Source organism: Salmo trutta, chromosome 8 (assembly GCF_901001165.1).
Source record: "Salmo trutta chromosome 8, fSalTru1.1, whole genome shotgun sequence".
Taxonomy (NCBI): domain Eukaryota; kingdom Metazoa; phylum Chordata; class Actinopteri; order Salmoniformes; family Salmonidae; genus Salmo; species Salmo trutta.
Window position 1 is genome coordinate 49,907,520 of NC_042964.1, and position 25,117 is coordinate 49,932,636.

The 25,117-nt window shown below is 47.0% G+C and overlaps 1 protein-coding gene across 2 annotated transcripts in view; it reads left to right on the forward strand.

The window, feature by feature from the left end:
- Window positions 1–25,117, forward strand: part of LOC115199157 (palmitoyltransferase ZDHHC17) — a 49,568-nt gene that overhangs the window by 13,916 nt on the left and 10,535 nt on the right. Inside the window, exons 3-13 of one of the 2 annotated variants that reach the window (XM_029761773.1) lie at window positions 1,782–1,904; window positions 3,404–3,481; window positions 4,470–4,614; window positions 5,208–5,272; window positions 9,341–9,503; window positions 10,762–10,887; window positions 14,114–14,253; window positions 15,636–15,736; window positions 21,941–22,065; window positions 24,261–24,323; window positions 24,429–24,522. In XM_029761773.1, the coding sequence (XP_029617633.1) occupies window positions 1,782–1,904; window positions 3,404–3,481; window positions 4,470–4,614; window positions 5,208–5,272; window positions 9,341–9,503; window positions 10,762–10,887; window positions 14,114–14,253; window positions 15,636–15,736; window positions 21,941–22,065; window positions 24,261–24,323; window positions 24,429–24,522 (1,223 nt within the window). Of the gene's footprint in view, window positions 1–1,781; window positions 1,905–3,403; window positions 3,482–4,469; window positions 4,615–5,207; window positions 5,273–9,340; window positions 9,504–10,761; window positions 10,888–14,110; window positions 14,254–15,635; window positions 15,737–21,940; window positions 22,066–24,260; window positions 24,324–24,428; window positions 24,523–25,117 lie in introns of both variants that reach the window. The other variant, XM_029761772.1, reaches the window with a different exon arrangement.

Sequence of the window (25,117 nt, forward strand, 5' to 3'; positions counted from 1 at the left end):
ACCTCAAAGGTACAGGCGTCCTTCCTAACTCAGTTGCCGGAGAAGAAAACCGCTCAGGGATTTCACCATGACACCGTACCCAAACCGGCCATCGTGCGCCAATTGATTTTGTCCCCCCACACCAAACGCGATCACGGCACGCAGGTTAAAATATCAAAACAAACTCTGAACCAATTATATTCATTCTGGAACAGGTCGAAAAGCATTAAACATGTATGGCAATTTAGCTAGCTAGCTTGCATTTGCTAGCTAATTTGTCCTATTTAGCTAGCATGCTGTTGCTAGCTAGTTTGTCCTGGGATATAAACGTTGACTTGTTATTTTACCTAAAATGCACAAGGTCCTCTACTCAGACAATTAATCCACACATAAAAGGGTAAACCGAATCGTTTCTAGTCATCTCTCCTCCTTCCAGGCTTTAAATGGCGATTGGCATCTAAACTTTCATAGTATTACCACGATGACCGACGAACTCAGTTGTCTTTCAATTGCCCACGTGGGTATAACCAATGAGGAGATGGCACGTGGGTATTTGCTTCTATAAACCAATGAGGAGATGAGGCAGGACTTGCACCGCGATCAGCGAAACAAATAGAACTGACTTCTATTTTAGCGCTTGGCAACGCAGATGCTCATTTGCGCGCGTGAGCAGTGTGGGTGCAATAATTGAATAACATGTATGTTTAAATTTATTTTGCAACACGAGCGGTGTAGTCAGCATGTGAGGCCAATGGTGACTTTAAAACAGTTAGAGTTTAATGGCTGTGATAAGAGAACTGAGGATGGATCAACATTGTAGTTACTCCATAATACTAACCTAATTGACAGAGTAAAAAGAAGGAAGCCTGTAGAGAATAAAAATATTCCAAAACATGCGTCCTGTTTTGCCACAAGGCACTAAAGTAATACTGCAACAAAGGAATTAACTTTTTGGCCTGAAATATAAAGTGTTGTGTTTGGGGCAAATCCAATACAACACATTACTGAGTACAACTCTCCATATTTTCAAGCATAGCGGAGGCTGCATTATGTTATGGGTATGCTTGTAATCGTTAAGGACTGGGGATTTTTTTCAGAATAAAAAATAAACGGAATGGAGCTAAGCACAGGAAAAATCCTGGAGGAAAACCTGGCCTGCTTTCACACCAGACACTGAGAGATGAATTCACCTTTCAGCAGGACAATAACCTAGAACATAAGGAACATAAGGCCAAATCTACACTGGAGTTGCTTACCAAGAAGACCGTGGATGTTCCTGAGTGGCCGAGTTACAGTTTTGACTTAAATTTACTTGAAAATCTATGGCAAGACCTGAAGATCGTTGTCTCGCAATGATCAACAACCAATTTGGCAGAGCTTGAAGATTTAATTTTTTAAAGATTAATGGGTAATTGTTGCAAAATGTAGGTGTGGAAAGCTCTTAGAGACTTACCCAGAAGACTCACCGCTGTAATTGCTGTCAAATGTGATTCTAACATGTAGTCAAGGAATATGAATACTTTCTGAAGGCACTGTATAAATATGTTGTCATGAATGTGAATATAGTGCAAGGTGCAGACATAGGTCTAGGTTTCCCTCTGGAGTAGAATAGTCTGACAAAGGCCTTGTGTTTCTTTTATTGAAGAAGAACCTAAATCCAGATGCTTCATCCTCCTGATATGAGTGTTCATTTATGTGCTCTGTTAAGGACAGAAAAGGCTGTTATGGCAAGGGATACTGTTGTGGGTGGGTGTAGGGTGTGTGTTCACCCTATTCTAACCTTGTCTACCTACATTCTCCAGGTATGGGATCTTTGAGCGCTGCAGAGAGCTGGTGGAGGCAGGCTATGACGTTCAGCAGCCGGACAAAGAGAACGTCACACTCCTGCACTGGGCCGCCATCAACAATAGAATAGACTTGGTCAAGTGAGTGACACACACAGACCTCACATACACACACCTCACTCACATACACACACCTCACTCACATACGCCACACACTCACACCAAATAACCCAATGCCCTTGACCTCCTCTCGCTATTCAGCTGTCTCACTGTCTTACATGTGATTTGTGAGTTGCAGTAAACCTACATGTACACGTGAAATGCTACTCCCAACACCCTCCTGTGGAATGTTTCTTATCAGAGGGATTTCCCAGTCAGACTGGATCTCATGCAAGCATCCTGCCCTAGAACCCTAAACTCACATACTCACACAGGACGTAGTCCTGGAACCCTAAACTCACATACTCACACAGGACGTAGTCCCGGAACCCTAAACTCACATACTCACACAGGACGTAGTCCCGGAACCCTAAACTCACATACTCACACAGGACGTAGTCCCGGAACCCTAAACTCACATACTCACACAGGACGTAGTCCCGGAACCCTAAACTCACATGCTCACACAGGACGTAGTGCCGGAACCCTAAACTCACATGCTCACACAGGACGTAGTCCCGGAACCCTAAACTCACATGCTCACACACAACGTAGTCCCGGAACCCTAAACTCTCACATGCTCACACAGGACGTAGTCCCGGAACCCTAAACTCTCACAGGACGTAGTCCCGGAACCCTAAACTCTCATAGGACGTAGTCCTGGAACCCTAAACTCACATGCTTACACCAACAGCGTCATTGTGTTTGGTACACCCAAAAGTACATACATTTTCAATAGAACGCTGCGTTTGCCTTGCAGCATTGCATTGCGGAGGCAGTTACAGTGTGTTCTGTGTGGTGCTTACGTTGTATTTATCACGGTACGCATCACATTATATGTGTAGAGACTGCGTGACAGAAACGGTAGCAGAAGGTGAATGTTGAACTTTGGTTGCACACATATCCAGATGATGCTGTGTACCATTTTGCGCCATGATGCTGTCGGTGTGATGGAGACTCATACTCACACAGGACAAAGGCTGGCATTGGTCCTATACATTAGTGCAAACATTTTGTATCAGAAAACAAGTTTCTTATTGGATTAGTTCAGTTAGTCCCTCCCTGTTAGCTTCTGTTTGGACCCTAGTGAAGAGAACCCAGCCATCCTACTGTGCTGTCTTTACCATTGTGGTGCAGAAGGATGTTCTGCTGCAGACTGATGTCCTGCAGTACACACACTGTACAGTACAGAAACACTGCCAGAACCTTGGTCCCTCTGGTTTGAGATTCTATTCTTATACATTCTAATACAACATAGCAGGAAGGGAGAGGACAAGTTCCTGGATGTCTACTAAGGTCTGAGCCATCGGTTCCATTGGAAGGGCAGACACCCTCTTAATACATCATATTCCTGGACATCCGGAGGCAATAAAACTGAATTAGTTCATCTGTTTTATCTCACTGCATTAACAATCTAATCTTTTCACCACCTGTAGTTGAGTGAGTGCTAAATGTATTTCTGACTCTGTCGCTGTGTGTAGGTACTACATATCAAAGGGGGCGATGGTGGACCAGTTGGGAGGTGACCTCAACTCCACACCACTGCATTGGGCCACAAGGTAAGAGTGACAACTATATAGATGAGGCATTAACAGACTCTGGTTCAGTCTGCTTTCCAGGACCAAGCTTGTCCAGCAGTCCCAAAATATTAGGTCCTGTTGGATATGTTTATCTGTGGACATGACCATCTAGAGAGAGAGGTGAAAGGTTATATACTGTATGAAGTGGAGGTATTGTTTCCAGTGGACTCTCCTTTCCTCTGTGTGGGTGTCACAGGGCGTGTTTCTGCTAAAGTCCTTTTCCCCCGAGTCACACGAAACCTTCAGGGTTGTATGAAAACCCAGTACTGCCTGTCCTCCTCACCCCTGTCAGAGAGCTCTCTACTGCATTATTCATATGATCAGCAGGGGGCCGCCTTTCCTAGCCGGGGGCCCCATACCTAGCCAGGCCTCACGGCTTTGTCAGCAGCCCTCCCCTCCCTGCTAGTAACCTTTCACAGTAGATAGGAGTGTAGCCCATCTGTCTCATCACTGACACTTTCTATATGCGGTTTATGTGTAGTATTATGAATATAAGGACTTAATTACAATGTTGAGGATTGTGTTTGGTTAAGTATCTAGTGCATCAATATTCTTATTAAACCATCTCTCAATTGGATGTGGTGTCTACGTTTCATTTATATTATGTCATTTAACAGACACTCTTATCCAGAGCGACTTACAGGCGCATTTAGGGTTAAGTGCCTTGCTCAAGGGCACATCGACAGACTTCACCTAGTCATCTCGGGGATTCAAACCATTTCCTATCTACAAAACCCCCAGAGACTTTACATTTAGTTATTATTGGTGCAATCTGTCATGTCCGTTCCTGCTGTTAATAATGGGGTGTTATTAAGGGGGTTGGCTAGTTTCTTCTGTGCTGCAGATGAATGTTACAGATTGATCCTTTAAACAAAACAAAACCCAGAAACATGTCTAAATGCTAATATCACGTAATACCAGTTAGTTCTTGTGCTCATCAACATAATCATGTTGTGTGTGTCCACAGACAGGGCCACCTCACCATGGTGGTGCAGCTGCTGAAATATGGGTCCGACCCCTCGCTCATCGACGGAGAGGGCTGCAGCTGTGTCCACCTGGCTGCCCAGTTCGGACACACCTCCATCGTGGCCTACCTCATCGCCAAGGGACAGGTACGTCCCAATTGCAAATTAGCCGCTAACCCCTACTTCCTGTGTATTTGTGTAGATCTGAGAGGCTTGATAGGTGTAAGCAATATTGTGAAAATTCTGCTTAGCCTATTAGGGGCATTGTGGAGTTATTACCATATTTCTTAAACCTATGAAATCCTCGCTGATCTCCACAAGTGGTTAGGGGTTATGCAGAATGCGTCCATTAGATTTACTGTGACGTCACCCCTGTGTTAAATTTATTCTGATCGCAGCAGAACTGAACGTTTTTTATTTTAAAGCTTCTCTCGCTTATTCAAATCACAGGAGTTGTTGTTGTCGGCCACCAGGGGGCGATGTTTCATTAGTTTTCCACCACCAGGGGGGCGTTGTTTCATTAGTTTTCCACCACCAGGGGGGCGTTGTTTCATTAGTTTTCCACCACCAGGGGGCGTTTTTTCATTAGTTTTCCACCGCCTGCATTCCGCATTGGGAGCCCTGCAAGGTTTTTCCTGGATCTGTTCAGTAGCTCAAACATCTTCAAAGAAGCACAGTGTCGGTTTTCTCTGTCTTTATTGGGGGTTTGTGACCATGTGCTCTTTCTCCCTCTCCTATAGGATGTGGACATGATGGATCAGAATGGAATGACTCCCTTGATGTGGGCAGCGTACAGGACACACAGGTGTGTGTGTGTGTGTGTGTGTGTGTGTGTGTGTGTGTGTGTGTGTGTGTGTGTGTGTGTGTGTGTGTGTGTGCCATGCGTTCACCCATATCCTACTTACGTCCTAGCCTTGCCGCATCTAGCAGTAATACTGAAATCCATGCCCATTTAGAAATGGAATGCCAATCTAGATACGCAACATTTAGAAATGCAATGCCCATCTAGATACGCAACATTTAGAAATGCAATGCCCATCTAGATACGCAACATTTAGAAATGCAATGCCCATCTAGATACGCAACATTTAGAAATGCAATGCCCATCTAGATACGCAACATTTAGAAATGCAATGCCCATCTAGATACGCAACATTTAGAAATGCAATGCCCATCTAGATACGCAACATTTAGAAATGCAATGCCCATCTAGATACGCAACATTTAGAAATGCAATGCCCATCTAGATACGCAACATTTAGAAATGCAATGCCCATCTAGATATACGCAACATTTAGAAATGCAATGCCCATCTAGATATACGCAACATTTAGAAATGCAATGCCCATCTAGATATACGCAACATTTAGAAATGCAATGCCCATCTAGATATACGCAACATTTAGAAATGCAATGCCCATCTAGATATACGCAACATTTAGAAATGCAATGCCCATCTAGATATACGCAACATTTAGAAATGCAATGCCCATCTAGATATACGCAACATTTAGAAATGCAATGCCCATCTAGATATACGCAACATTTAGAAATGCAATGCCCATCTAGATACGCAACATTTAGAAATGCAATGCCCATCTAGATACGCAACATTTAGAAATGCAATGCCCATCTAGATACGCAACATTTAGAAATGCAATGCCCATCTAGATACGCAACATTTAGAAATGCAATGCCCATCTATATACGCAACATTTAGAAATGCAATGCCCATCTAGATACGCAACATTTAGAAATGCAATGCCCATCTAGATACGCAACATTTAGAAATGCAATGCCCATCTAGATATACGCAACATTTAGAAATGCAATGCCCATCTAGATATACGCAACATTTAGAAATGCAATGCCCATCTAGATATACGCAACATTTAGAAATGCAATGCCCATCTAGATATACGCAACATTTAGAAATGCAATGCCCATCTAGATATACGCAACATTTAGAAATGCAATGCCCATCTAGATATACGCAACATTTAGAAATGCAATGCCCATCTAGATATACGCAACATTTAGAAATGCAATGCCCATCTAGATATACGCAACATTTAGAAATGCAATGCCCATCTAGATATACGCAACATTTAGAAATGCAATGCCCATCTAGATATACGCAACATTTAGAAATGCAATGCCCATCTAGATACGCAACATTTAGAAATGCAATGCCCATCTAGATACGCAACATTTAGAAATGCAATGCCCATCTAGATACGCAACATTTAGAAATGCAATGCCCATCTAGATACGCAACATTTAGAAATGCAATGCCCATCTAGATACGCAACATTTAGAAATGCAATGCCCATCTAGATACGCAACATTTAGAAATGCAATGCCCATCTAGATACGCAACATTTAGAAATGCAATGCCCATCTAGATATACGCAACATTTAGAAATGCAATGCCCATCTAGATATACGCAACATTTAGAAATGCAATGCCCATCTAGATATACGCAACATTTAGAAATGCAATGCCCATCTAGATATACGCAACATTTAGAAATGCAATGCCCATCTAGATATACGCAACATTTAGAAATGCAATGCCCATCTAGATATACGCAACATTTAGAAATGCAATGCCCATCTAGATATACGCAACATTTAGAAATGCAATGCCCATCTAGATATACGCAACATTTAGAAATGCAATGCCCATCTAGATATACGCAACATTTAGAAATGCAATGCCCATCTAGATATACGCAACATTTAGAAATGCAATGCCCATCTAGATATACGCAACATTTAGAAATGCAATGCCCATCTAGATATACGCAACATTTAGAAATGCAATGCCCATCTAGATACGCAACATTTAGAAATGCAATGCCCATCTAGATACGCAACATTTAGAAATGCAATGCCCATCTAGATACGCAACATTTAGAAATGCAATGCCCATCTAGATACGCAACATTTAGAAATGCAATGCCCATCTAGATACGCAACATTTAGAAATGCAATGCCCATCTAGATACGCAACATTTAGAAATGCAATGCCCATCTAGATACGCAACATTTAGAAATGCAATGCCCATCTAGATACGCAACATTTAGAAATGCAATGCCCATCTAGATATACGCAACATTTAGAAATGCAATGCCCATCTAGATATACGCAACATTTAGAAATGCAATGCCCATCTAGATATACGCAACATTTAGAAATGCAATGCCCATCTAGATATACGCAACATTTAGAAATGCAATGCCCATCTAGATATACGCAACATTTAGAAATGCAATGCCCATCTAGATATACGCAACATTTAGAAATGCAATGCCCATCTAGATATACGCAACATTTAGAAATGCAATGCCCATCTAGTCTAGATATACGCAACATTTAGAAATGCAATGCCCATCTAGATACGCAACATTTAGAAATGCAATGCCCATCTAGATACGCAACATTTAGAAATGCAATGCCCATCTAGATACGCAACATTTAGAAATGCAATGCCCATCTAGATACGCAACATTTAGAAATGCAATGCCCATCTAGATACGCAACATTTAGAAATGCAATGCCCATCTAGATACGCAACATTTAGAAATGCAATGCCCATCTAGATACGCAACATTTAGAAATGCAATGCCCATCTAGATTCGCAACATTTAGAAATGCAATGCCCATCTAGATACGCAACATTTAGAAATGCAATGCCCATCTAGATACGCAACATTTAGAAATGCAATGCCCATCTAGATACGCAACATTTAGAAATGCAATGCCCATCTAGATACGCAACATTTAGAAATGCAATGCCCATCTAGATACGCAACATTTAGAAATGCAATGCCCATCTAGATACGCAACATTTAGAAATGCAATGCCCATCTAGATACGCAACATTTAGAAATGCAATGCCCATCTAGATATACGCAACATTTAGAAATGCAATGCCCATCTAGATATACGCAACATTTAGAAATGCAATGCCCATCTAGATATACGCAACATTTAGAAATGCAATGCCCATCTAGATACGCAACATTTAGAAATGCAATGCCCATCTAGATACGCAACATTTAGAAATGCAATGCCCATCTAGATACGCAACATTTAGAAATGCAATGCCCATCTAGATACGCAACATTTAGAAATGCAATGCCCATCTAGATACGCAACATTTAGAAATGCAATGCCCATCTAGATACGCAACATTTAGAAATGCAATGCCCATCTAGATACGCAACATTTAGAAATGCAATGCCCATCTAGATACGCAACATTTAGAAATGCAATGCCCATCTAGATACGCAACATTTAGAAATGCAATGCCCATCTAGATACGCAACATTTAGAAATGCAATGCCCATCTAGATATACGCAACATTTAGAAATGCAATGCCCATCTAGATATACGCAACATTTAGAAATGCAATGCCCATCTAGATATACGCAACATTTAGAAATGCAATGCCCATCTAGATATACGCAACATTTAGAAATGCAATGCCCATCTAGATACGCAACATTTAGAAATGCAATGCCCATCTAGATATACGCAACATTTAGAAATGGAATGCCCATCTAGATGCTCAACATTTAGAAATGCAATGCCCATCTAGATATACGCAACATTTAGAAATGCAATGCCCATCTAGATATACGCAACATTTAGAAATGCAATGCCCATCTAGATGCTCAACATTTAGAAATGGATAAAAGACATAAGAGACTGAAACTAAAAGCACAAAGAAGAATATTACTTAAATAGCCACTAAACTTCAACTGTGTCGTTAATCAGAGCACATTAAACTATGACCTGGTGACTCTCATAAATAGACCATAAAGGCTTTGCACATGAACTTTGAACTTTGTCCCGTCCTGGAGTGTGGACCCCACCCGGCTACTGCTGACCTTCAACGTGTCCGTCAACCTGGGTGACAAGTACCACAAAAACACGGCTCTGCACTGGGCCGTGCTGGCCGGCAACACCACAGTCATCACCCTGCTGCTGGACTCCAACTCCAATGTGGATGCACAGAACATCAAGGTGAGGGGGCTGTGCAGCTGATCTTGGGACTGCTTTCTTGTGCCAGCATCTCCCCCGCTAATGGTTAAGGTTAGGATTTAGGGAGGAGAAGCTGATCCTAGATCTGTACCTACTAGGAAATATCCCTCTCGAGCCAGGCTATGTTACGGAAGGCCCAAATGTCTCCTACTAACCTCTGACCTGTAGCGCATGCTTGTATCTGGTTTCCTTTTAATAGCTGTCCTGTATCTGGTTAGCTTTTTTAATAGCTGTCCTGTATCTGGTTACCCTTTTAATGGCTGTCCTGTATCTGGTTAGCCTTTTAATAGCTGTCCTGTAACTGGTTACCCTTTTAATAGCTGTCCTGTATCTGGTTACCCTTTTAATAGCTGTCCTGTATCTGGTTACCCTTTTAATAGCTGTCCTGTATCTGGTTACCCTTTTAATAGCTGTCCTGTATCTGGTTACCCTTTTAATAGCTGTCCTGTATCTGGTTAGCCTTTTAATAGCTGTCCTGTATCTGGTTACCCTTTTTAATAGCTGTCCTGTATCTGGTTACCCTTTTAATAGCTGTCCTGTATCTGGTTAGCCTTTTTAATAGCTGTCCTGTATCTGGTTACCCTTTTAATAGCTGTCCTGTATCTGGTTAGCCTTTTTAATAGCTGTCCTGTATCTGGTTAGCCTTTTAATAGCTGTCCTGTATCTGGTTACCCTTTTAATAGCTGTCCTGTATCTGGTTAGCCTTTTAATAGCTGTCCTGTATCTGGTTAGCCTTTTAATAGCTGTCCTGTATCTGGTTAGCCTTTTAATAGCTGTCCTGTATCTGGTTAGCCTTTTAATAGCTGTCCTGTATCTGGGTAGCCTTTTAACAGCTGTCCTGTATCTGGGTAGCCTTTTAACAGCTGTCCTGTATCTGGGTAGCCTTTTAACAGCTGTCCTGTATCTGGGTAGCCTTTTAACAGCTGTCCTGTATCTGGGTAGCCTTTTAATAGCTGTCCTGTATCTGGTTAGCTTTTTAACAGCTGTTAGGTAGCTGTCCTGTATCTGGGTAGCCTTTTTAACAGCTGTCCTGTATCTGGGTAGCCTTTTTAACAGCTGTCCTGTATCTGGGTAGCCTTTTTAACAGCTGTCCTGTATCTGGGTAGATGTTTTAATCGCTGTCCTGACAGCTACCTAGCTGTCTGTGAATCAGGCTCTCTCTGTGTTGGATTGTTACCGTGGTGATTAGCTGGTTGTTACCGTGGTGATCCTCTGGCTGTATTCCTCTGTATTCCTCCAGGGTGAGACGCCGCTGGACCTGGCCAAGCAGAGGAAAAACGTCTGGATGGTCAACCATTTACAGGAGGCTCGGCAGGCCAAGGGTTACGACAGTCCTGGCTACCTGAAGAAGCTGAAGATGGACAAGGTAGAGACCAGGGAGGAGTCTGAGTGGACATACACAAGCATGCAGGCTCACGCACACACTCAGACACACACATACACTTATTCGCGTAAACATGCAAGGCTATGTGTAACGCCAGCATTGTCCCTCTGTGTCTAAAAAGACTTCCGCCACCTGTCTTTCTGGCCAGCAATCCCAGACCCTAAGAAGAGCACCTTCAGGCCTAGTTGCTGCCCTCTTGTTGACGTGAGACAGACAGACCAAAGCTAACACTCTATTCAGACCTTCCCTGGCCTCTCTGTCTTGAAGTAATTGCCCATCCAAGGTTGGGATTTCTTGGAGTCTGAGGAATCCAGCTGTTTGTCTGCACGGACAGACCTGAGGATTGTGTCAAGGCCCTAATCAGGGTGGAAGGTGAATTTGCCCCTAGACGTTGATCTTGGGTCAGATCAGTTTTTTCTCCACTAATAGTTAAGGTTGGGTTTGGGGGAATGGAAGCTGATCCTAGATCTGTACTTCACCTCAGAGCCCTAATCAGTCTCTCCAAGTCAAGTGATCCAACCACCCCTGCTCGTTGGGACAGGAAATGCACCAATTAGTTACGCTTGGATCTTGTCTTTTTCAAAGTTTTGCTTCTTGACTTTGCATTTCTGTTGTCTTTCAAATTCATACGCTGTCGCACTGGATGATGTAGGTTGTCAAGGTCCATCTTTAGATAGCACTCCATAGGGAGGTCCCATTAGCTACTGTCACGCTGTGACACTAGTCACCCAGTCACGCTGTGACACTAGTCACCCAGTCACGCCGTGACGCTAGTCAGCCAGCCACGCTATGACGCTAGTCAGCCAGTCACGCTATGACGCTAGTCACCAAGCCACGCTATGACGCTAGTCACCAAGCCACGCTGTGACGCTAGTCACCCAGTCACGCTGTGACGCTAGTCACCCAGTCACGCTGTGACGCTAGTCACCCAGTCACGCTGTGACGCTAGTCACCCAGTCACGCTGTGACGCTAGTCACCCAGTCACGCTGTGACACTAGTCACCCAGTCACGCTGTGACGCTAGTCACCCAGTCACGCCGTGACGCTAGTCACCCAGCCACGCTGTGACACTAGTCACCCAGTCACGCTATGACGCTAGTCACCAAGCCACGCTATGAATCTAGTCACCCAGTCACGCCGTGACGCTAGTCACCAAGCCACGCTGTGACGCTAGTCAGCCAGCCACGCTATGACGCTAGTCAGCAAGTCACGCTATGACGCTAGTCACCAAGCCACGCTATGACGCTAGTCACCAAGCCACGCTGTGACGCTAGTCACCCAGTCACGCCGTGACGCTAGTCACCCAGTCACGCCGTGACGCTAGTCACCCAGTCACGCCGTGACGCTAGTCACACAGTCACGCCGTGACGCTAGTCACCCAGTCACGCCGTGACGCTAGTCACCCAGCCACGCCGTGACGCTAGTCAGCCAGCCACGCCGTGACGCTAGTCAGCCAGCCACGCCGTGACGCTAGTCAGCCAGCCACGCCGTGACGCTAGTCAGCCAGCCACGCCGTGACGCTAGTCAGCCAGCCACGCCGTGACGCTAGTCAGCCAGCCACGCCGTGACGCTAGTCAGCCAGCCACGCCGTGACGCTAGTCAGCCAGCCACGCCGTGACGCTAGTCAGCCAGCCACGCCGTGACGCTAGTCAGCCAGCCACGCCGTGACGCTAGTCAGCCAGCCACGCTACGTGTGGCGCTAGTCAGCCAGCCACGCTACGTGTGGCGCTAGTCAGCCAGCCACGCTACGTGTGGCGCTAGTCAGCCAGCCACGCTACGTGTGGCGCTAGTCACCCAGCCACGCTACGTGTGGCGCTAGTCACCCAGCCACGCTACGTGTGGCGCTAGTCAGCCAGCCACGCTACGTGTGGCGCTAGTCAGCCAGCCACGCTACGTGTGGCGCTAGTCAGCCAGCCACGCTACGTGTGGCGCTAGTCACCCAGCCACGCTACGTGTGGCGCTAGTCAGCCAGCCACGCTACGTGTGGCGCTAGTCAGCCAGCCACGCTACGTGTGGCGCTAGTCACCCAGCCACGCTACGTGTGGCGCTAGTCACCCAGCCACGCTACGTGGGGCGCTAGTCACCCAGCCACGCTACGTGGGGCGCTAGTCACCCAGCCACGCTACGTGTGGCGCTAGTCACCCAGCCACGCTACGTGGGGCGCTAGTCACCCAGCCACGCTACGTGTGACGCTAGTCAGCCAGCCACGCCGTGACGCTAGTCAGCCAGCCACGCCGTGACGCTAGTCAGCCAGCCACGCTACGTGTGGCGCTAGTCAGCCAGCCACGCTACGTGTGGCGCTAGTCACCCAGCCACGCTACGTGTGGCGCTAGTCACCCAGCCACGCTACGTGTGGCGCTAGTCACCCAGCCACGCTACGTGGGGCGCTAGTCACCCAGCCACGCTACGTGGGGCGCTAGTCACCCAGCCACGCTACGTGTGGCGCTAGTCACCCAGCCACGCTACGTGGGGCGCTAGTCACCCAGCCACGCTACGTGTGACGCTAGTCAGCCAGCCACGCCGTGACGCTAGTCAGCCAGCCACGCCGTGACGCTAGTCAGCCAGCCACGCTACGTGTGGCGCTAGTCAGCCAGCCACGCTACGTGTGGCGCTAGTCACCCAGCCACGCTACGTGTGGCGCTAGTCACCCAGCCACGCTACGTGTGGCGCTAGTCACCCAGCCACGCTACGTGGGGCGCTAGTCACCAAGCCACGCTACGTGTGGCGCTAGTCACCAAGCCACGCTACGTGTGGCGCTAGTCACCAAGCCACGCTACGTGTGGCGCTAGTCAGCCAGCCACGCCGTGACGCTAGTCAGCCAGCCACGCCGTGACGCTAGTCAGCCAGCCACGCCGTGACGCTAGTCAGCCAGCCACGCCGTGACGCTAGTCAGCCAGCCACGCCGTGACGCTAGTCAGCCAGCCACGCCGTGGCGCTAGTCAGCCAGCCACGCTACGTGTGGCGCTAGTCACCCAGCCACGCTACGTGTGGCGCTAGTCACCCAGCCACGCTATGTATTACCTGTTGTATTCGGCACATGTGACAAATAAAATGTGATTTGATTTGACACTATCATTTATGTAATAAGGTTGTGTGACCTTATAGACTGTGTAGTCTACAGAGTATCCCTGCCTTCCTGTTTAACCTCTCCTCCTTATCCTCTTCCTCTCCTCCTTCCCTCCCTCTATCTCTGGTTCTCTCCCAGGAGTTCAGACAGAAGATCATGTTGGGGACCCCCTTCTTGGTGATCTGGCTGGTGGGCTTCATCGCTGACCTGGACATCGACTCCTGGCTCCTCAAGGGCCTCATGTACTGTGGCGTGTGGGTCACTGTGCAGTTCCTCTCCAAGTACGTCACACACACACCTTTGACAGTATCTGTTGCTGTCAATGTAGCCCTGTTGAGCTGTCAGCCGGTTAGAGCTGGGTTTATTTCTCTCTAAACCTGAGACATGTCAGCAGGTTAGAGCTGGGTTTATTTCTCTCTAAACCTGAGACATCCCAGCCGGTTAGAGCTGGGTTTATTTCTCTATAAACCTGAGACATCCCAGCAGGTTAGGGCTGGGTTTATTTCTCTATAAACCTGAGACACGTCAGCAGGTTAGGGCTGGGTTTATTTCTCTATAAACCTGAGACATCCCAGCAGGTTAGGGCTGGGTTTATTTCTCTCTAAACCTGAGACATCACAGCAGGCTAGGGCTGGGTTTATTTATCTCTAAACCTGAGACATCCCAGCAGGTTAGGGCTGGGTTTATTTCTCTATAAACCTGAGACACGTCAGCAGGTTAGGGCTGGGTTTATTTCTCTATAAACCTGAGACATCCCAGCAGGTTAGGGCTGGGTTTATTTCTCTATAAACCTGAGACATCCCAGCAGGTTAGGGCTGGGTTTATTTCTCTCTAAACCTGAGACATCCCAGCAGGTTAGGGCTGGGTTTATTTCTCTCTAAACCTGAGACACGTCAGCAGGTTAGGGCTGGGTTTATTTCTCTATAAACCTGAGACATCCCAGCAGGTTAGGGCTGGGTTTATTTATCTCTAAACCTGAGACATCCCAGCAGGTTAGAGCTGGGTTTATTTCTCTATAAACCTGAGACATCCCAGCAGGTTAGAGCTGGGTTTATTTCTCTATAAACCTGAGACATCCCAGCAGGTTAGAGCTGGGTTTATTTCTCTATAAACCTGAGACACGTCAGCAGGTTAGGGCTGGGTTTATTTCTCTATAAACCTGAGACATCCCAGCCGGTTAGAGCTGGGTTTATTTCTCTATAAACCTGAGACATCCCAGCAGGTTAGGGCTGGGTTTATTTCTCTATAAACCTGAGACATCCCAGCAGGTTAGGGCTGGGTTTATTTCTCTATAAACCTGAGACATCCCAGCAGGTTAGGGCTGGGTTTATTTCTCTCTAAACCTGAGACATCACAGCAGGTTAGAGCTGGGTTTATTTCTCTATAAACCTGAGACATCCCAGCAGGTTAGGGCTGGGTTTATTTCTCTATAAACCTGAGACATCCCAGCAGGTTAGGGCTGGGTTTATTTATCTCTAAACCTGAGACATCACAGCAGGGTAGGGCTGGGTTTATCTCTCTATGTGGTTGACTTTGATATGTAGTTCTAAGTGTTTTGTGGACTGTGAGATTTGAGTTTTTTTACCGCTGAGTTCTAACAGTGATTGCCCCTCCCTCTTTCTTTCTCCCCTCCCTCCCTCCCTCCTTTCTTCTCCCTCCTCAGGTCTTTCTTTGACCACTCCATGCACAGCGCCCTGCCCCTGGGAATCTACCTGGCAACCAAGTTTTGGATGTACGTGACCTGGTTCTACTGGTTCTGGATTGATATCCTTTACAATAAGAGTCTCCTGGTTACCTCTGCCTTTTCTCCTTCCAACCATGATACATCAGTAAGCTGCTGTGCTGTACAAGGGCCTTTCGTCCACAGCGCCACCTGGCAAGACAGCTGTGTGTGTGTCAATATTCACCTCCTAACAATCAATTCTTTCATCAAGGAGGGAGGTGACTTCTGGGAATTGATGGGTCTTGACTGAGAGCAAAAGTGTATGAATATCTCCCCTGCGGCTATTGGTCCATTAGATTGTCAGTCAAACTGCAGCCTATTCCAAACAGACAGATGGGCTTTCCCTTCTTCCATCTGGAACCCCTCTCGTCATGATTACCCACAGTGCACTGGAGTGTGAGTCCAGCATTGGCCTGCTCTCAGTCTACAGTGCAGAGAGCATCATAACACCCTCAAGGGCTCTTTACTATTGTGTAAACATTTGGGCCACAAGACAATGCAAATGTTTCAGTTGGCGACAGACTCATTATTTCTATATGCTACCCACCATTGCATTTGCGTCACAGTTTACATCAGAGGCACTTGTGATGCAACCAAAGTTTGTTGATAATGACAAGAGGCCGGACAATTTCTGTAGTAACTAATATAATGGCCCCCCTGGATCCTTTTCAGAGGCTTGTGAAGTAACATTGCGGTCTAATTTCTCAGACAAGACACGAGCTCCTCTAGAACTATTCCCATATAGTTCACTTTCCCTGAAAACCGCACTGGACGGACGGACGGACGGTGAGAGGCGAGGGAAACTATTGTCCTAGGTGCTCTGGGTTGCTGTAGTTTCAAGCATCCTGTATAAAGCCAGGCAAATAGTCCCGTGTCCAGATAAGAGGCTGAATCACTGAACTCGGTGTGCTTTCAGCTCTGTGTGGAGACAGTCTTTAATGAATACTGTGTGTTAAGATGTGCTAAACACTGTGTTGAGTGTGCAACACAGCTGACTGGGTCAGACCCGATGAAGCGACTCGTGGGCTCAATGTGTTTCTGTAGCTCCAAGATGGCTCCTCCAGTTGCTTTTTGGTAATGGAAAATTTCCTTACCGGGTCTGAAACTGCTAAATGCCCAATTGAAAGTCAGGAGGGTTTGTCTCTTATCTGCCTCATTTGACTGCTGATGGGAGAGGAGTGTTTCTTCAATCCAATCCATTTCATCTGCATGATGTTGCTTGTTTCCTTGTATCTGCTGCTCTGCTCCCCGTCTACCGTAGCTTGGATCTGCTGCTCTGCTCCCCGTCTACCGTAGCTTGGATCTGCTGCTCTGCTCCCCGTCTACCGTAGCTTGGATCTGCTGCTCTGCTCCCCGTCTACCGTAGCTTGGATCTGCTGCTCTGCTCCCCGTCTACCGTAGCTTGGATCTGCTGCTCTGCTCCCCGTCTACCGTAGCTTGGATCTGCTGCTCTGCTCCCCGTCTACCGTAGCTTGGATCTGCTGCTCTGCTTCCCATCTACCTCTGTCAATCGGTTGTAACCGCTCCTGCTTTTTGAACAGGGGCTGTCTTGTTACTAGTTTCCCTCTGGTTAGAATTTTTTGTCCTTCATGGGAACATTGACCTGTGAGTTCCCATAAAAGCCACCACTATGAGAGTAAGTGAAGTTCACACCTATACACAGGTCCTCTCTTGTGTGATGCTGCTTTGAGATTTAATAGTCAGGCAGGTTTTTCCAGTCTCACCTCTTGCTTAACAGCCCATCTCCCATTGAGATGTCCTCTTCAATGCCTCTTATCTCTTTGTTGTAGGGCTGTTCTATCCAAAGAATATCTACGTCCACATAGTCACTGTTAACAGTAGCCTGTACCTCATCGTGTAGTGAAAACTGGCAGTTCAGAACAGTAGACGGCTACAGCAAGGGATGACTGGATTCCTAAACGGAGTAGGGTGAAGTTGACGCTAGACGCTGATCTTGGGTCAGTTTAGCATTTTCCCCACTAATGGTTAAGGTTGGGGGAGGGGGAGCTGATCCTACCTAGTTGATCATCTGTACCTAGGGGAAACTACACCCTGGAGCGTTCACAAACTCCAGCAGTCCCTCCTCACTCCATTCCAACTGTGCCTCTTTGGGAAGTGGATGTTATGTAACTGAGGGTGTAACCTTGCCTGAGACCTGAAGACTCGCGTTAGCTCCCCGAGTTAATGCCTTGGCTGTAGCTCAGCGGGCTAACACAGTCTTGGCTCGCGCAGTAGACCGAGACCAACTGGGTATGGACCACATGTAGTCTAAATGATTGTTGTGATCTGGTTTGAATCTGATACAGCCGCGGTTGTACGGTAGTTTGTGTGGTGGTTGTACGTGGTGGTTGTACGGTGGTGGTTGTACGGTGGTGGTTGTACGGTGGTGGTTGTACGGTGGTGGTTGTACGGAGGTGGTTGTACGGTGGTGGTTGTACGGTGGTTTTTGTGGTTGTACGGTGGTGGTTGTACGGTGGTTGTGCGGTGATTTTTGTGTTGGTTGTACGGTGGTGGTTGTACGGTGGTGGTTGTACGGTGGTGGTTTTTGCGGTGGTTGTGCGGTGGTTGTGCGGTGGTTGTGCGGTGGTGGTTGTACGGTGGTTGTGCGGTGGTGGTTGTGCGGTGGTTCTGCCGCGGTGGTTTTTCTGTGGTGGTTGTGCCGCGGTGGTTGTGAGGCAGCCATGTGATGTCTCTGCCATTGTAATCAGTGGAGGCGGCTTGGCCTTTGTCTGGGCTTTGTGTCTGCATTGACTTCCAGGTGTGGGCTTGGTATCTCTGTCTCTGCCTGGTTTTCAAAGTCTGCTACTGCAGACTGGTTATCCTTTAAAGCCTGCAGTTGAAATCAGATCAAGTGTCATTGGCGGAGCCCCAAGCGGTTGCCTTTTCATCCCCAGCAAGCATTTTATTCTACATGGGACTCAAAGGAGAAAAGCTTTTCTCCTTAAAGTAGTTACAAGTACTGGGTCACCTCCACAGTTTTATTGTTACTGAAATGGTAGGAGACTGGGGGAGGAGGAGAGAGTAGAAGTCTCTATTAGTAGGAGACTAGAAGTCTCTATTAGTAGGAGACTGGAAGTCTCTATTAGTAGGAGACTGGAAGTCTCTATTAGTAGGAGACTGGAAGTCTCTATTAGTAGGAGACTGGAAGTCTCTATTAGTAGGAGACTGGAAGTCTCTATTAGTAGGAGACTGGAAGTCTCCTATTAGTAGGAGACTGGAAGTCTCCTATTAGTAGGAGACTGGAAGTCTCCTATTAGTAGGAGACTGGAAGTCTCCTATTAGTAGGAGACTGGAAGTCTCCTATTAGTAGGAGACTGGAAGTCTCCTATTAGTAGGAGACTGGAAGTCTCCTGTTAGTAGGAGACTGGAAGTCTCCTGTTAGTAGGAGACTGGAAGTCTCCTGTTAGTAGGAGACTGGAGGAAGTCTCCTGTTAGTAGGAGACTGGAGGAAGTCTCCTGTTAGTAGGAGACTGGAGGAAGTCTCCTGTTAGTAGGAGACTGGAGGAAGTCTCCTGTTAGTAGGAGACTGGAGGAAGTCTCCTGTTAGTAGGAGACTGGAGGAAGTCTCCTGTTAGTAGGAGACTGGAGGAAGTCTCCTGTTAGTAGGAGACTGGAGGAAGTCTCCTGTTAGTAGGAGACTGGAGGAAGTCTCCTGTTAGTAGGAGACTGGAGGAAGTCTCCTGTTAGTAGGAGACTGGAGGAAGTCTCCTGTTAGTAGGAGACTGGAGGAAGTCTCCTGTTAGTAGGAGACTGGAGGAAGTCTCCTGTTAGTAGGAGACTGGAGGAAGTCTCCTGTTAGTAGGAGACTGGAGGAAGTCTCCTGTTAGTAGGAGACTGGGGGAGGGGGAGAGAGTAGAAGTCAAGCATGAATCTAGTCATTGTTGTCTCTAGTGGCCTGACAAGATGGATTCCTCCACTGAGCTGGTCCTGTAATGTGCTCTTTTAGGAGGACGTTCAGTCTTCAGCCAGACCATGATGACTTGGAGTCAGAGGAGAGGCGGTGAGGAAAAACAGACATTTCGGTGACTACCCCACCCTGCACCACACTGTATAGAGGTGTAGGGGGAAGTTGCCCCGAGATGCTGATTTCGAGTCAGTTTGGAATTTTCCCTATTAATGGTTAAGGTTAGGATTGTGGGAGGGACAGCTGATCCTAGATCTGTACCTAGGAGAAATTTCACCCCGGAGCTGTATGGACACTGTCAACACCATTAGTCTCCTTAAATCAGCATGCTTCATAAATGCTTGGCCCTTTTGTTTGACCCATCTTGTGTAATACCCCTTCTCCTAAGCCATTCCAAAGACTAATAGCTGCTACGGGGAGGGCCTACACAGCAAGGCCTCAAGGGAAACATTGAAGCGTCGTCCATATGAGAATCTCCATCGATCACTGTAAGAATTACCGGCTCTGTGCCAACAGTATCACGGCCCATTGATTTAGTGAGACGATAAGGACTTCCATGCATGGATCCCAAGTGTCACCCTGGTCCCTTTGTCGTGCACTACTTTATATGGAAATTCACTATGTTCCTCTACACTATATGGGGAATAATAGGGTTCCATTTGGGATGCAGCCCCACGTAGTTAATTTGGAGTGTTTATCTTATGAAGTAGCTAGATAGACCTACAGAGGAAGAGGTAATTAAAGCGCCCAGACTTCTTTTGGTGATAATTATACAGATTTATGACCTCATTCAGCCTTTAGAGACTGAAAGCGCTGTAGAGTATGACTGAGAACCAAATGGCACCCTATTTCCTATGTAGGGCTCTGGGGGGGCCATATGGCTCCGAGTTTCCTTCCTGGAATCTAGTTGTTTGTCATGCCGTGATTTCACTCCACTCCCACTATAATTGAGGAAATCCTTCTTTACGTTACCAGCCCACAGATGTCCTTGTGACCCACTAACTCCCGTCGACCCCCCCCCCCCCCACACACACACACACACACACACACACACCCTTATCACTAGATGGCCATGCAGACTTGAAACAGCTCTTGTGGACACAATAATTAATGACGTCAAGCCAACTCCATAATCTAAAGTTTATTTAGTCAGTCAATCAGATATGTTTCTCTCATGTATGGAATCAACATTCTAACTCCACACTGTGGGAGTTGTGTTAATGTGTGGTTAAAATGCACAAAGAAATGCCAGTATACCTTGGGTGTAGGCATTTCCTAAATACAGGAATACATTCTATGCAATTACAATTCTGAAGCTGGTATTCCTAAGTAGGTTTTTTTTTTTTTTCATTTGTAGCTCCTAATTAATTGACTACAGGCCCTGTGAAAACTAAACTTGGGTTCTAGATACAAGAGATTGTATGGATCAACATTGGCATTTTCTGGCATTTTAGGGTTAAGCCTAACCACTCCCTTTGGTTAGACTCACTCCGTTGCTTCTGTTGTATTTCCTGTGCAAATGATGACGAGTGTGTGAGAGACTCGGGACTCTGGTTGGGTGAGAGTATGAGTCAAGCTTCCACTGAGCTGCTTTCCTCATAGGCTGGAGTGGGCGGAGGGCGAGTCTTTTGCGTCCCTAATGGCACCCTATTACCTTTATAGTGCACTACTTTAGACCAGGGCCCATAGGACTCCTATAGGACTCTGGTTGAAGTAGTGCACTACATAGAGAATAGGATGCCATTTGTGACACGCCCTCTGTCTGGATGATGTCACTATGGCTAGTCAGAGCCGGCACAGCCGTCTAGGTCCAATGCAGCTGTTTTTAACTTTGAATCAAATCATTTCTGTGTAACAATTAAGTACCTTTCTGTGATTGTTTTTCCCAAAAAATTTTAAAAAGAATAGAGTCATAACAAATAGTAATTTCTCAAGCAAGAATTTTGTTAGGACTGTCTGGGAGCAATCTGAGTAGGGAAAACTGAATACTAGCTGTTATTGGCAGAGAGGTGTGGAACTCTTTTTCTTATTGGTCTATTGCCCAAGTTACCACCTTTTGATGTTACCAGGCAGGCCAAAACGCCATCCCACCAAAGCAGGCTGAAGTTTCAGGCGGTCTTTTCAAACAGCCCTTACACTATAAGGGCATTATCATAATTTTCACAGTATTATTCAACCTCAGAGTGTGGAAGTATATAAAAAGCATTTTCTGTCTGACCTTGTCCAGACTCCTGACAGGATGTGAAACCAATATATCATTGTGTTATTTGGGTGAACTATCCCTTTTAAGAGCTGTAGTCACCTTTCAGCCAATCAGCTGTCCTCCTTAACTCCTCTGTACATCTCCCGTTTGCCACCGTCCACCTGCCTTTCCTCCTGAACAGTGTCTGTCTGTTCTACAACTTCGGCAAGTCCTGGAAATCAGACCCCGGGATCATCAAAGCCTCAGAGGAGCAGAAGAAAAAGGTAAACGCTGGCACTACCCATGACGCTGGCACTACCCATGATGCTGGCACTACCCATGACGCTGGCACTACCCATCATGCCGATACAACTACCCAACACACCACCATTTTGTTTTGAAATGGCAAGTAGAGTAGGGTGAGGTGTTGCCCGTAGACACTGATCTTGGGTCAGTTTAACCTTTTTCCAACTGATGGTTAATGTGAGGGTTGGGGAAGCTGATCCTAGATCTGTACCTAAGGGAAACTTCACCCCCGGAGCATGGAAAGTGCATGAATTTGATTAGAGAGCTAGGCACATTGCACAATTTTTCTTTACGAATCAAAAGTAGTACACTATATAGGGAATAGGATGCAATTTGTGACAATGTTCAGCTAGAGGCATCCACTCTCTCTCCCCACAGCTCTGGGAGTTGTGTCTCATTAGCACACACTAATGGAGTATAGTAGGGTCTCCAGCTCTTTTCTGACCCCAGCTCAATCCTCATTGTGTGGGATTGATGAGAGGGCTAAAAATAGCCCCCATCGTTAGTGCCCCAGAGAGCTAACCATGACATGGTCCACTGGTCTGGGCATTGCCCCCATCGTTAGTGCTCTGTAGTGTTAACCAGAGCCTGGTCCACTGGTCTGGGCATTGACCCCATCGTTAGTGCTCTGTAGTGTTAACCAGAGCCTGGTCCACTGGACTGGGCATTGACCCCATCGTTAGTGCTCTGTAGTGTTAACCAGAGCCTGGTCCACTGGTCTGGGCATTGCCCCCATCGTTAGTGCTCTGTAGTGTTAACCAGAGCCTGGTCCACTGGACTGGGCATTGACCCCATCGTTAGTGCTCTGTAGTGTTAACCAGAGCCTGGTCCACTGGTCTGGGCATTGCCCCCATCGTTAGTGCTCTGTAGTGTTAACCAGAGCCTGGTCCACTGGGCTGGGCATTGACCCCATCGTTAGTGCTCTGTAGTGTTAACCAGAGCCTGGTCCACTGGGCTGGGCATTGACCCCATCATTAGTGCTCTGTAGTGTTAACCAGAGCCTGGTCCACTGGTCTGGGCATTGACCCCATCGTTAGTGCTCTGTAGTGTTAACCAGAGCCTGGTCCACTGGGCTGGGCATTGACCCCATCGTTAGTGCTCTGTAGTGTTAACCAGAGCCTGGTCCACTGGGCTGGGCATTGACCCCATCGTTAGTGCTCTGTAGTGTTAACCAGCGCCTGGTCCACTGGTCTGGGCATTGACCCCATCGTTAGTGCTCTGTAGTGTTAACCAGAGCCTGGTCCACTGGGCTGGGCATTGACCCCATCGTTAGTGCTCTGTAGTGTTAACCAGAGCCTGGTCCACTGGTCTGGGCTGGGCTGCCGCCTCAGAAGCCTGCTGGTTCATTCGTAGTTCATACAGCCAGCTCTCCTTCCTTGCTCTCAAGAGGGTAGCTAGCTAGTCGTGTTCCCTCTGCAGTCTTCTCATTCCCTCTGCATCCATGGCTCAGCAAGGTTCCTTCTGCTCCCATGACCCCACTCTATCAGATACACATTTCAAAGTTAAACGTTTTTTTGCCAATTTCAATTTCGCTCACAGATAGCATTCGCCTGGTTCCAGATCCGTTTGTTCTCTTGCCAATTCCATTGCTGTCCTTGTTTGGCATGACAATGAATGACAGGGAGTTATAGCACAACAGAGACTGGCACTCGGGCTAAGATGCTCTTGTTCTTTAACTGGCCCTTGCGCTGCAGCTGCCATACAAATAGAATTTGATTTGATATATTGCAAATCCAATTCTTTCTTTCCACGTCTCTCTCACCTCTCTCTCTCACGTCTCATCTCTCTCACCTCTCTCTCTCACGTCTCTCACCTCTCTCTCTCACGTCTCTCACCTCTCTCTCTCACGTCTCTCACCTCTCTCTCTCACGTCTCTCACCTCTCTCTCTCTCGTCTCTCACCTCTCTCACCTCTCTCTCTCACGTCTCTCACCTCTCTCTCTCACGTCTCTCACCTCTCTCTCTCTCGTCTCTCATCTCTCTCATCTCTCTCACCTCTCTCTCTCACGTCTCTCACCTCTCTCTCTCACGTCTCTCACCTCTCTCTCACGTCTCTCACCTCTCTCTCTCACGTCTCTCACGTTTCTCTCACGTCTCTCACCTCTCTCCCTCACCTCTCTCTCTCACCTCTCTCTCTCTCACGTCTCTCTCACGTCTCTCTCTCACGTCTCCAGACTATTGTTGAACTGGCGGAGACGGGCAGCCTGGATCTCAGCATATTCTGCAGTACTTGTTTGGTAAAGAAATTACTTAATTTTATTATGTCCTGAAGTGTTTTGCATGATTTGGGTTTAACTTTGTCATTCTGTCAAGCCTCAATACATTTGTATTCGTCCACACAGATACGGAAGCCCATCCGGTCCAAACACTGTGCCGTGTGCAACCGCTGTATCGCCAAGTTCGACCACCACTGCCCTTGGGTGGGCAACTGTGTCGGTATGTGTAACACCAGCGGCAGTATTTAGCTTAGCAACAACCCATTGCCCAGCAACCGGAGTTAGTGCAGCTGATTGTCATTTATGTCCACAGAATTCCAGCCTAAGAAGCAGCACATGGTTCTGTAAGAAAAATAAACAAGCTGACACCCATATGAATTCATTAGCTGTTCTGGCAGAGTATAGAAAGGCTGGAGGTGTGTGTGTGTGTGTGTGTGTGTGTGTGTGTGTGCACGCGCACGCTGCCCAGCTCTGTTAGCCGTGAAGCAGCAGCTGCCTGTTTTTCCCTCGACTGTTTGAACTTCCAGACAGATGGGCTCATGAACAGCTGACACGTGTCCAGACATGTCTGCCTGTAAACTTTGAGATGGAAGGAAGGGGGGGTAGGAGGAAAGGAAGGGGGTCCTAAAGCATCCATGCTGTCCCCTAAGAGCCAGACAGGATGGAGCTTGCTTTTTAGACAGGCAGCGACGTAGACGCGCTACAAGTTACTCCCTAGAGGTCCTCAGTGTGTTGGCCAGGTCCCCCCCCCCCTTCACATCCTTTAGTCCAAACAGTGACTGGCAGCAGCCCCACACACCTGCTCATGTATCTGA